The sequence below is a fragment of the Pyrgilauda ruficollis genome, unplaced genomic scaffold (assembly GCF_017590135.1).
Source record: "Pyrgilauda ruficollis isolate IOZ18807 unplaced genomic scaffold, ASM1759013v1 scaffold255, whole genome shotgun sequence".
NCBI lineage: Eukaryota > Metazoa > Chordata > Aves > Passeriformes > Passeridae > Pyrgilauda > Pyrgilauda ruficollis.
In genome coordinates, this window is record NW_024523878.1 from 80,687 (window position 1) to 92,352 (window position 11,666).

General features: G+C 66.9%; 2 protein-coding genes across 2 annotated transcripts; both read right to left on the minus strand.

Annotated features, from left to right (window-relative positions):
• Positions 1–1,203: 1,203 nt before the first annotated feature.
• Positions 1,204–7,431, minus strand: YJEFN3 (YjeF N-terminal domain containing 3). The gene is made up of 6 exons (XM_041471094.1): positions 7,385–7,431; positions 5,328–5,436; positions 3,594–3,704; positions 3,391–3,504; positions 2,478–2,631; positions 1,204–1,540 (listed from the first exon to the last, which is right to left on the minus strand). The coding sequence occupies exons 1-6, from the start codon at positions 7,429–7,431 to the stop codon at positions 1,341–1,343; spliced, it is 735 nt and encodes a 244-aa protein (XP_041327028.1). The 3' UTR covers positions 1,204–1,340.
• Positions 7,432–8,381: 950 nt separating this feature from the next.
• On the minus strand, positions 8,382–11,394 carry NDUFA13 (NADH:ubiquinone oxidoreductase subunit A13). Its single transcript, XM_041471087.1, has 5 exons — positions 11,235–11,394; positions 11,046–11,124; positions 10,106–10,177; positions 9,444–9,513; positions 8,382–8,678 (listed from the first exon to the last, which is right to left on the minus strand). The coding sequence occupies exons 1-5, from the start codon at positions 11,326–11,328 to the stop codon at positions 8,559–8,561; spliced, it is 435 nt and encodes a 144-aa protein (XP_041327021.1). The 5' UTR covers positions 11,329–11,394; the 3' UTR covers positions 8,382–8,558.
• Positions 11,395–11,666: the final 272 nt, after the last annotated feature.

The following is an 11,666-nucleotide window of genomic DNA, read 5'->3' on the forward strand; positions in this document are numbered from 1 at the left end:
GGGGTCGGGCCAGGTCCCCAAGCTTGAAGTGAGTCTCAGGACAAGTCCCCAAGTGTCCCCTGCTGTCCCCAAGTCCAAGCAGCCCCCGCTCAGGGGGTCCCAGCGCCACCAGGGGCTTCTTTGGGGTCCCAGGGCCACCAGGGATTTATTTTGGGGGTCCCAGGGCCACCGGTGCTGCGTTTGGGGGGTCCCAAGGCCACCAGGTGTTTGTTTTGGGCGCCACCACCACTTTATTTTTGGGGTCTCAGGGCCACCAGGGCTTTATTTGGGGTTCCAGAGCCGACAGAGCGCTTCTTTGGGGTCCCAGGGGTTTTTGGGGTCCCAGAGGTTTATTTTGGGGTCCCAGAGGTTTATTTTGGGGTCCCGGGTGTGTTTTGGGGTCCCGGGTGTGTTTTGGGGTCCCAGGGCCACCACCAGGGGTTTATTTTGGGGTCACAGGAGTTTATTTTGGGGTCCCAGGGCAGTTTTGGGGTCACTGGGCTGTTTTGGGGTCCCGTGGCAGTTCTGGGGTTCCGGGGCAGTTTCGGGGCCCCAGGGGTTTATTTTGGGGTCCCGGGGCAGTTTCGGGGTCACAGGGGTTTATTTTGGGGTCCCGGGGCAGTTTCGAGGTCTCGGGACAGTTTGGGGGTCACAGGGGTTTATTTTGGGGTCCCGGGGCAGTTCCGGGGACCCGGGGCAGTTCCGGGGTCCCAGGGGTTTATTTTGGGGTCCCAGGGGTTTATTTGGGGGTCACAGGACAGTTCCGGGGTCCCAGGGGTTTATTTTGGGGTCCCGGGGCAGTTTTGGGGTCACAGGGCCACCACGCAGTCGCTGCCCGGGTACTCGCGGGGGCCGATCCCGAATTTCCGCCGCAGCTCCTCGGGCACGAAGCGCCCCGCCAGGAAATGTCGCCGTCCCTGGAAGCGCCGCGCCACCGCCTTGGGGTCCGCCAGCGACACCAGCACGTCCGGCCTGATGTCACCGCTGCCACCAGCGCCCGCCGCCCAGCCTGGCCCAGGGGACAGCGTCACTGGGACTGCGGGGACAGCGGGGACACCCAGGGGACAGCGGGGACACCAGGGGACAGCGGGGACACGAGGGGACAGCGGGGACTGAGGGGACAGCGGGGACTGAGGGGACAGCGGGGACAGCCAGGGGTTTATTTTGGGGTCCCGGGGCAGTTCCGGGGACCCGGGGCAGTTCCGGGGTCCCAGGGGTTTATTTTGGGGTCCCAGGGGTTTATTTGGGGGTCACAGGACAGTTCCGGGGTCCCAGGGGTTTATTTTGGGGTCCCGGGGCAGTTCTGGGGTCACAGGGCCACCACCAGGGGTTTATTTTGGGGTCCCGGGGCAGTTTTGGGGTCACAGGGCCACCACGCAGTCGCTGCCCGGGTACTCGCGGGGGCCGATCCCGAATTTCCGCCGCAGCTCCTCGGGCACGAAGCGCCCCGCCAGGAAATGTCGCCGTCCCTGGAAGCGCCGCGCCACCGCCTTGGGGGCCGCCAGCGACACCAGCACGTCCGGCCTGATGTCACCGCTGCCACCAGCGCCCGCCGCCCAGCCTGGCCCAGGGGACAGCGTCACTGGGACTGCGGGGACAGCGGGGACACCCAGGGGACAGCGGGGACACCAGGGGACAGCGGGGACACGAGGGGACAGCGGGGACTGAGGGGACAGCGGGGACTGAGGGGGCAGCGGGGACAGCGGGGACACCCAGGGGACAGCGGGGACACCAGGGGACAGCGGGGACACGAGGGGACAGGGGGGACAGGGAGGACACCAGGGGACAGCGGGGACACGAGGGGACAGCGGGGACTGAGGGGACAGCGGGGACAGAGGGGACAGAGGGGGACACCCAGGGACAGAGGGGACAGGGGGGACACCCGGGGGACACAGCCCGCACTGTGGGGACAGAGGCACATCAGGGGACATGGAGAGGGGACACGAGTGACACCAGGGGACACGGAGCTGTCCGTGGGGTCACGGACAGAGGACAGCTGTGACCCCAGGGGACAGTTGGCACCCTTGGGGACACATGGGCTGGCTCAGGGGTGGCGCGGGTGCTGTGGAGGGGACAGGGAGGGGACAGGAGGTGGCACCGGCGCGGTTTGTCCCCGCGGGGTGACACGGCCAGGCCGGGGGAGGGGACACAGGTGATGACAATGTCAGGCCCGGCCAGCAGGGAATGTCACCTGGGAATGCCACCTGGGAATGCCATCCGCCAGTGACGTCACGTCTCGGGCCGGGCACTTTGTTATTGCCCGGGGATGTCCCCAACCCCGCCAGGGCCACCGCGGGGGGGACACGGGGGGGACACGGGGTGACACCGCCACGGGCGCGGTGACAGCGGCGCGGGGGGGGCCGGGGGACACGGGAGGGACCCGAGGGGACACCTGAGGGGACACGGGGGGACACCCGAGGGGACACGAGGGACACCCGAGGGGGCATGGGGGGCACCCGAGGGGGCATGGGGGGCACCCGAGGGGACACGGGGGGCACCTGAGGGGACATCCAGGCTGACGATGGGGATGCGCACGAGCTTGAGGGTGGCCAGGATGGCGGCGCACGGCTCTGTCCCCTCTGTCCCCTCGGCCACCTCGGCTCCCAGCACCGCGTCCACCACGGCGTTGTAGGCGTCGTTGATGAGCTGCACCTGCAGGCGACAGCGACATTTGGGGTGGCCCCGTGTCACCTGTGACGGGACAAAACCCCGGCGGTGCCAGAAATAAAAAAAAATTTAAAAAATTTATATATATATATATATATATATATATATACGGGGTTCGGGGAGGGAAAAAGGGAAGGAAAAAAGGGATAAATTGGGATATCGGGCAGGGGGATTGTAGGGAGTGGAGAGGGGGGAAAAGAGAAGGAAAAAAGGGACAAGCAGCGGGATTTTGGGGTTTGGAGAGGGAAAAGGGGGAGGAGAAGGAGGCGAGCAGGGGGATTTCAAGGAAAGGGAAAAGGGAAGGAGGAGGGGGAATAAACAGGGAGATTTGGGGGTTCAAGGGGGATCAGTCCGGGGGATTTGGGGGTTCACGGGGGAAAAGGGGAGGAGAAGAGGACAGCCAGGGAGATTTGGGGTTCGGAGAGGGAAAAAGGGAAGGAAAAGGGGGACGGGCAGGGGGATTTGGGGGTTCACTGGGGGAAAAGGGAAGGTGGAGGGGGATAAGAAGGGGGACTTCAAAGGAAGGGAAAAGGGGGAGGGGAGTTTGGGGGTTCACGGGGGGAAGGGAAGCAGAAGGGGACAATCAAAGGAATTTGGGGGTTCACGGGGGAAAGGGAAGGAGGAGAGGGATAAGCAGGAGGATTTCAAGGGAAAGACAAAGGGGAGGAGGAGGGGAATTTGGGGGTTCACGGGGGAAAAGGGAAGGAGAGGGGGATCAATCCGGGGATTCGGGGCCGGGGTCACCTCGGCGGGCAGGTAGGACAGGAAGGGGATGTCCATCCTCTCGCACTGCGTGGTGAAGTCGCGGTGCAGCGGGTCCGGGGAGCGCTTGGGGTAGAAGATGGTGGGCTCGTAATCCTGCGGGAGAACGGGAGCGCTGCGGCCGGGGGCGCTGGGATGAAGGCCGGGAGGAGGAGGAGGAGCGGGCGGGGGGCAGAGGTACCCACAAAGGTGCGGAGGTGGCGGGCGCACACCAGCCCGATGGCCCCGTGCTGCCCCGGCCCGCACGCCACCAGCAGCGTGGGCTGCCTGCGCCGCAGCGACAGCAGCGGGAACGCCTGCGGGGACAGGGACACCGTCACACCGCGGGGACAGGGACACCGTGACACCGCGGGGACAGGGACACCGTGACACCGCGGGGACAGGGACACCGTCACACCCAGGGGACACCGTCACACCCAGGGACAGGGACACCGTGACACCCAGGGGACAGGGACACCGCCACACCCAGGGGACAGGGACATCGTCACACCCAGGGGACAGGGACACGGTCACACCCAGGGGACACCGTCACACCCAGGGACAGGGACACCGTGACACCCAGGGGACAGGGACACCGCCACACCCAGGGGACAGGGACACCGTCACACCCAGGGGACAGGGACACTGTCACACCCAGGGTGGCACTGTCACACAGCGGGGACAGGGACAGGGGGACACTGGGGTGGCACTGTCACACGGGGATAAAGGACACAATGTGCACAGGGGAGAGCAGGTGGGCACTGTCACACGCCGGGGACAGGGGGACACGGGGATGGCCCGGTGTCACCCAGGGACATGGCAGGGAGAGCAGGGCAAAGGCTGCGGGGACACGAGGAGGTCACAGTGGCGCTGGCACTGGCACCCAGCGTGGGGTGGATGGAGGTGGCACATGGAGCAGGACGGGGCTGGCACGGCACGGCAGGGAATGGCACTGCATGGCAGGGAATGGCACGGCACGGCACGGCAGGGAATGGCATCCACAGCAGGACTTGGGCAGGGCTCGGAGTGGGATGGAACAGCGGCTGTACTGGGGTGAGGATGGTGCCAGCGGTGGGATGAAGATGATGCCAGCGGTGGGATGAAGATGATGGCTGTGGCGGGATGAAGATGATGGCCGTGGCGGGATGAGGACGGTGCCTGCAGTGGAATTCCAAGGTGGGCTCAGGGAGGTGCCCGGGTGGGGTCGGGGCGATGCCCGCGGCGGGAGCAGGGGATGCCCCGGCTGGGCCGGGACCGTGCCCGGGACCCCCCATCCCCCCCGCGGCACAATCCGGGACCGCTGGGGCAGGGAGGGAGGGAGGGAGGGAGGGAGCAGGGAGGGAGGGACGCTCTGTTTATCCGCTGACGGATTTTTTCCTGCTCGCGGATCCTGGCTCCCGGGCCCGTCCCAGCGCCCGGAGCGGGGCACGGCCCCGGCAGCCCGGCCCTGGCCCCGGCCCAGCGCTGGCCACGCCGCCGGCACCTCCGGGCACCGGGGACACGACCGCGGGGACACCCCGGCCGGCTGGGAGAGCCTCACTGGGGTGGCCCTGAGGAAGAGGAGGATGCTGAGCCCCAGGTGGGGTCAGGGATGCTGCAACGGCTCCGGCACCAAAACATTTCTGCTCCTCAGGCGGCGCTGGGAGCGGGGAAGGGCCGATGGAAAAGCTGAGGCTGCCCCGAGGCACAAAGCTGCCCTTGATGGACCCCTGGCCCTCCTCCTCCTCCTCCTCCTCCTCCTCCTGCTCCTCACATCCCGCACGAGCCCCGGGCGATCCCCGCAGCAGCGACATCGCCAGGGCACGGGGACACCTGGGCACCTCTGGGGACCCCCCCATGGCCCCTGCCCCGACACCCGGGAGGGGCTGAGCATCCCCCTCCCCGGGGGGACCCCAGCCCCTCTGGGTGTCCCCAGCCCCTCTGGGTGTCCCCAGCCTCACCTTGGTGACAGCCACTGCACAGGCGTGTCCCCAGATCTCGATCAGCTGCTGCCGCCCGAAGCGATAATCCTCCAGCAGCTCCTTCTCCATGGCCTCCGCCTCCGCCTGGCTGCCTTGGGGACAGTCACCGCTCAGGACAGGGGGACAGAGCTGTCCCCACGCCCCCGGCAGGATTCGGGACCCCGCTCCATTTTGGGACACGCCGGGGCTCGGAGGGGGCACGGCTGTCGCACGGATGTCGCACGGATGTGGCACGGATGTGGCACGGATGTCGCTCGGAGGGGACCGTGACCCCACGGGCCGCTCCGGGAGCGGCGCTCGGCCGAGCTGGCGGCGGCCCCGGTTCCCCGGTTACATAAAAGCGAACAAAGCCGCGGTTGTTCCGCCGCCGCCGAGCCCGGAGCTGGCAGCCCCAGCGCGACAATAATTGCTCACATCTGTTGGCTTCACCTGCCGGGCGGAGCGGCCTGGGCCGCCTCCAGCGCCGCCGGGAGGGAAACCGAGCCCTCCGGGACGGGATCCCGGTGGTACCGAGAGGAGCCGGGGGGATCCAGACCCCGCCGTATCCCGGGTTCGGGGGGAAGCGCTCAGAGGCAGCTCCGGGAGGGGACCCGGCACTGCCAGGGGGCAGCTGAGGGGTCCCGGGTTGGGGTCTCTGATTGGGGTCCGGGTTGGGGCCCCAGGCTGCAGGGTGGTCCCATCCCATCCAGGCTGTCCCCACGGACCAGCCGTGTCCTGGCAGAGCCCAAAAATTCCCTTGGTCATTCCAGCAGGGCCCCAGCAAGTTCCTGGTTGCCTCATTCCCACATCCCATCCTTTGGCTGTCCCGAGAAACCTGCCAGGAAAACTCCGTCCCATCCCATATCCCCATCCCATATTCCCATCCCACATTCCCATCCCACATTCCCATCCCATATTCCCATCCCACATTCCCACCCCACATTCCCATCCCATCTCCAGTTCCCATCCCACATTCCCACCCCACATTCCCATCCCTGTCCCCAATCCTTTGGTGCCCTCTAGTGAGTCCCAGCCCTATCCCAGCCCCACACGGGGGGCTCCGGGGAGAAAATCGGGGAGAAAAGGGGTGGGAAGGGACCGAGCGGTGCCGGGAGCCCCTCCCGCGGCCAGCGGGGGTGGCCGGGCCCAGCTGTGTTGTCCCTCGCCCAACAAAAGCCACGTGTCGGCCGCAGTTCCCCGCGTCCGTTCCCGGAGCGCATTGTCCCCAATCGCTGCTGGCAGGGACACTCCTGGCCCCGGCCCCGCGCTGGCTCCGCGGGGCTGGCACCGGCCCCGGGCGGGGACACGGCGGGGGCTCCCCGGGAGCTGCGGCCCCACCCCCGGAACGCATCCCGGTCCCACATCCCGGTCCCACATCCCAGTTCCGTATCCCGACACTTTTTCCCGGCTGTGTCCCCTCTCTGCATCCCCGATCCACACCACAGTCCCACATCCCTGTCCCACATCCCGGTCCCAAATCCCAGTTTCACACCCCGGTCCCACACCCCGATCCCATTTCCCATTCCCGTTCCGCCGCTCCCTCCCGGCACAGCCCGGCCGTGGGACCCTCCCATCCGCGCCGCGTGTCCCGCTGTCCCCGCCGCGTGTCCCCGCTGTTCCCGGTATCGCCGAGTGTCCCCGCTGTTCCCGCTATTCCCGGTATCCCCGCTGTCCCCGCCGCGTGTCCCCGGTGTCCCCATCCCGCCCATCCCGGCTCCCGCGGGTCCCCGTGCTCCTTTCCCGGAGCATCCCCGCCGCAGCCATGGAGACACGGGATGCGGTTGCTCCGGCAACGGCGGCTCCGTGGGTACCGACCCCCCCTTCCCGGCCCCAGGGGACACCCGTGGGGACCGGGACCCCGCCCGGGGTCTCCGGGCAGCGCGCGGGGGCTGGCACCCAGCCGGGGCAGCTCCCGGGGCAGCGGGGAGGTCCCGTTCACCCCCGCGGGGTCCCGGCACCGGGAAACGGGGCCCGTCCCGGGGCAGCCCCGGCTGAGCGGCACCGCCCGGAGCTGCCCGTTCTGCCGGGGGGGCTCCTCGGGGGTCCCCGGGGCTCACCTGAGGTACCGGGGCGGCTCCCGGGAGGGGCAGGGCGCGGAGCTCATGGCGGGGAGCGGGACGGGAGCGGCGGCGGAACCGAACCCCGGCAGCAGCGGAGCCCGGGAGCTGCGCGGAGCCTCCGTCCACGGCTGGACCGGATCCGCTGGAACCTCCGCGGGGCCTTCGGCCGGAGCGGATCCCCCGGGAATGCCGGGGATGCTCTGAGCGGGGCGGATCCCCCGGGAATGCCGGGGATGCTCCGGTCAGACCGGATCCCCCCGGGAATGCCGAGGATGCTCCGGTCGGAGCCGGATCCCCCGGGAATGCCGAGGGTGCTCCGGTCGGAGCGGATCTCCCGGGAATGCCGAGGATGCTCCGGTCGGAGCGGATCCCCCGGGAATGCCGAGGATGCTCCGGTCGGAGCGGATCCCCCGCTCGGCGGTGCCGCCCGCCGGGGAATGCCGAGGATGCTCCGGTCGGACTGGATCCCCCGGGAATGCCGAGGATGCTCCGGTCGGAGCGGATCTCCCGGGAATGCCGAGGATGCTCCGGCCGGAGCGGGGCCGGCGCTCGGCGGTGCCGCCCGGGGGGAGGTGGCTCCGCTGCCCCCGCCCCGCTCCCGGCCCGGCCCCGCTCCGGGAATGCCGCCCGTGGTTCCCACCCGGGAATTCCAACCGGGCTGAATTTTGGGGTTAAACCCCCCCAGATCGGGGCTTTTCCAGCGGGATCCGCAGCCCTGGGAGCGGGGCACAAGCGGGGAGGGGACGAGGACACGGCCCCTCCCTCCCTCCATCCCGAATTCCCAGGAAAATCCCCCGGGAGCTGCTGAATTCCAGGGAGAGAGGGAGGAGTCCGGGAGCCACGGGGATGCCAATCCCAAAGGGGGGGATCCCAATCCCAAAGGAGAGGATCCAATCCCAGGAGATCCCGATCCCAATCCCAAAGGGGGGAGGATCCCAATTTCCAGGGGGAGGTTCCCAATTCCCAGAGGCAATTCCAATCCCCAACGGATTAATTAATTCAGCCATTAATTATTTATTTATTAATTGTTAATGAGCACGAGTCGGAACAAGCTCGGGATGGGGCAAAGAGCCTGGAGAGGGACAGGAAAAGGGGGGAAAGTTCCAGAAGGAGGTGGGAGGGGTGGGGCCGGGGTTCGGGGTGGGTTGGGGTCGGGTTTGGGTCTGGGGTCTCAGACGTAGCTCTGCAGCCCGAACTTCTCGCGGTCCAGCTCGGCCGGGGGCCGCAGGAAGTAGAGCTCCTCCAGCGTGGGGGGCACCCAGCGCTCCGTGTGGAAACGGGACTCGCCCACCTGCCGGGGAGGGGAAATGGGCTGGGAATGGGGCTGGGAATTGTCGGGAATGGGGCTGGGAATTGTTGGGTATTGTGTCGGGAATTGGGCTGGGAATCACAGGGAACTGGGCTGGGAATCACAGGGAATTGTGTGGGGAGTTGTGTCAGGAATTGTGGGGAGTTGTGTGGGGAATTGTGTCAGGAATCGCCCAGAATTGTGTCGGGAATTGTGCCGGGAATCGCTGGGAATTGTGCCAGGAATTCCCGGGAATCGTGGGAGGAGCTGCCCCCGGGCGGGGCCTGGCAGCTCCCGGAGGCGATGGGGGAGGGGCAGAGGGACACTGCCAGGCCAGAGTGACCCCGGGGTGCCAGGGGATCCCAAATCCATGGAGCCAAACCCCAGGGGATCCCAAATCCATGGAGCCAAACCCCAGGGGATCCCAAATCCATGGAGCTCAATCCCAGGGGATCCCAAATCCACGGAGCTCAATCCCATGGCATCCCAAATCCATGGAGCTCAATCCCAGGGGATCCCAAATCCATGGAGCTCAATCCCAGGGGATCCCAAATCCTTGGAGCTCAACCCCACGGGCTCCCACAGGGACAAATCCATGGGACGGCTGCATCCCATGGGGTCCCAGAGGGGAGCCCCCCCATCCTGCTCCTCTTCCCCCCAGGAATCCCGACCCTTCCAGCCTGGGGTGATCCCAAACCCCCTGGGCTGGCTGGATCCCGTGGGATCCCAGAGGGCAGCCACCCCCCCCATCCCCCGGGAATCCAGAACCTTCCAGCCCGGAACGTCCCGCATGATCTTGGCCTCCTCCTCCAGGTTCTCCCGCAGCATCCGGAGAGTTCTGGGGGACAGGGGCAGGGAAGGGGAACAGGGGAATTCCCAATCCCAACCGGCGGATCCCAATCCCAAAGGGAGGCTCCCAACCCAAAGGGGGATCCCCGTCCATAAACGGGGATCCCAATTCCAACAGGGGGATCCCAGTCCCATGGGGAAGTTCCCAATCCCACAAAGGCAGTTCCCCGTCCATAAAGGGGGATCCCAGTCCCATAAAGGCAGTTCCCAATCCCACACAGTCAGTTCCCAATCCCACAGGCAGTTCCCAATCCCAAAGTGAGTTCCCAATCCCAAAGGCAGTTCCCAGTCCCATAAAGGCAGTTCCCAGTCCCACAGTCAGTTCCCAGTCCCACACAGGATGATCCCAATCCCAAAGGCAGTTCCCAATCCCACACAGGATGATCCCAATCCCAAAGGCAGTTCCCAGTCCCACACAGGATGATCCCAATCCCACAGAGGCAGTTCCCAGTCCCACACAGGATGATCCCAATCCCAAAGGCAGTTCCCAGTCCCACACAGGATGATCCCAATCCCACAGGCAGTTCCCAGTCCCACACAGGATGATCCCAATCCCACAGAGGCAGCCCCCCGGGCTGTACCTGCGGTCGGACTCCGCCTGCAGCAGCGGCATCAGTGCGATGCGAGCCTCCAGCTCCTCGATCAGCAACCGCCTGCCACATGATGGGAATGGGAATGGGATGGGATGGGAACGGGATGGGATGGGAACGGGATGGGAATGTGGATGGGAATGTGGATGGGAACGGGATGGGATGGGGATGGGAACGGGGAATGGGGATGGGATGGGAACGGGATGGGAATGTGGATGGGAACGGGGAATGGGACGGGATGGGGACGGGAACAGGATGGGAACGGGGATTGGATGGGAACGGGATGGGAATGGGATGGGATGGGAACGGGATGGGAATGGGATGGGATGGGAATGGGATGGGATGGGGACGGGAATGGGAACGGGATGGGAACGGGGATGGGAAAGGGGATGGGAATGGGGCACTGGGAACTGGAATAGAGGACTGTGAATGGGGCACTGGGAGCACTGGGAATGCGGGACTGTGAGAGACTGTCAGCACTGGGGAGGGATGGGAAAGGAGCTGGAAGGAGGTGGGGGCACTGGGGAGTCCCAGGGGGCACTGTGGGATCCCGGGAGCACTGGGGGTCCCGGCAGCACTGGGGGTCCCGGGAGCACCGGATGGGAACGGGGATGGGAATGGGGCACTGGGAACTGGAATAGAGGACTGTGAATGGGGCACTGGGAGCACTGGGAATGCGGGACTGTGAGAGACTGTCAGCACTGGGGAGGGATGGGAAAGGAGCTGGAAGGAGGTGGGGGCACTGGGGAGTCCCAGGGGGCACTGTGGGATCCCGGGAGCACTGGGGGTCCCGGCAGCACTGGGGGTCCCGGGAGCACCGGGGGTCCCGGTAGCCGGGTGGGCAGCGCCCATCCCGGGGCCAGCAGCGCGGGGAGCCCCGGGGAGCCGCGGGCTCGGGCCGGGGATGCCCGCGGGGGGCTCGGAGCGTCACCTGCGCTCGCGGTTCCACTTGACGAGGCTGTAGTAGCCCAGCAGGAGGCTCCCGATGCCGAGCGCGAACAGGCTGTACCCTGAGGGCCGTGAGGGCCGTGAGGGGAGCGGGGGGCGCTCAGCGCCCACAGGCCGCACGGCGCCGCTCCTCGTCCCTCCGCGGCGCCCCCGCGGCTCCCGCCGGGCTCACCTGAGAGGCCGCGGCGCGGGAGGTGCCGCTTGTAGTCGATGGGGCCGTACCCGCCCGGCGGGGCCATGTCCTGCTTCACCTTCGGCGCCGCCATCGCGGCGCTGCTCGGTGACGTCACTGCGCCGCGCCGCCTGCCCGCCCAGTTCCCGCGCGCGGGAAACTCACGTGGTGCGGCCACGTGAGCGGTGCGGGGTGGGCTCTCGCTTAAAGGGGCAACGCGCGCTTAAAAGGGCAATGCCACATCAATTCCTTGGGATCATCTCCCACCCAACGGGATCCTCCGATCCCTTGGGATCATCTCCCACCCAACGGGATCATCTCCCACCCAATGGGATCATCTCCCGCCCAACGGGATCCTCCGATCCCTCGGGATCATCTCCCCCTCAGATAAGATCCAGCAATTCCTTGGGATCATCTTCCAATCCAAAGGGA

Bases quoted from the DNA above. Each gene is read 5' to 3' on its own strand.
- YJEFN3 (XM_041471094.1), bottom strand. From the start codon at position 7,431: ATGAGCTCCGCGCCCTGCCCCTCCCGGGAGCCGCCCCGGTACCTCAG. The intron at 5,437-7,384 runs GTGAGCCCCGGG...TCCCCAAGGCAG, and splicing joins GAGCCGCCCCGGTACCTCAG to CCAGGCGGAGGCGGAGGCCA. The intron at 3,705-5,327 runs GTGAGGCTGGGG...CTGTCCCCGCAG, and splicing joins GTGCAGTGGCTGTCACCAAG to GCGTTCCCGCTGCTGTCGCT.
- NDUFA13 (XM_041471087.1), bottom strand. From the start codon at position 11,328: ATGGCGGCGCCGAAGGTGAAGCAGGACATGGCCCCGCCGGGCGGGTAC. The intron at 10,178-11,045 runs GTGACGCTCCGA...ATCATGTGGCAG, and splicing joins AAGTGGAACCGCGAGCGCAG to GCGGTTGCTGATCGAGGAGC. The intron at 8,679-9,443 runs GTTCTGGATTCC...CCTCCCCGGCAG, and splicing joins GGGACGTTCCGGGCTGGAAG to GTGGGCGAGTCCCGTTTCCA.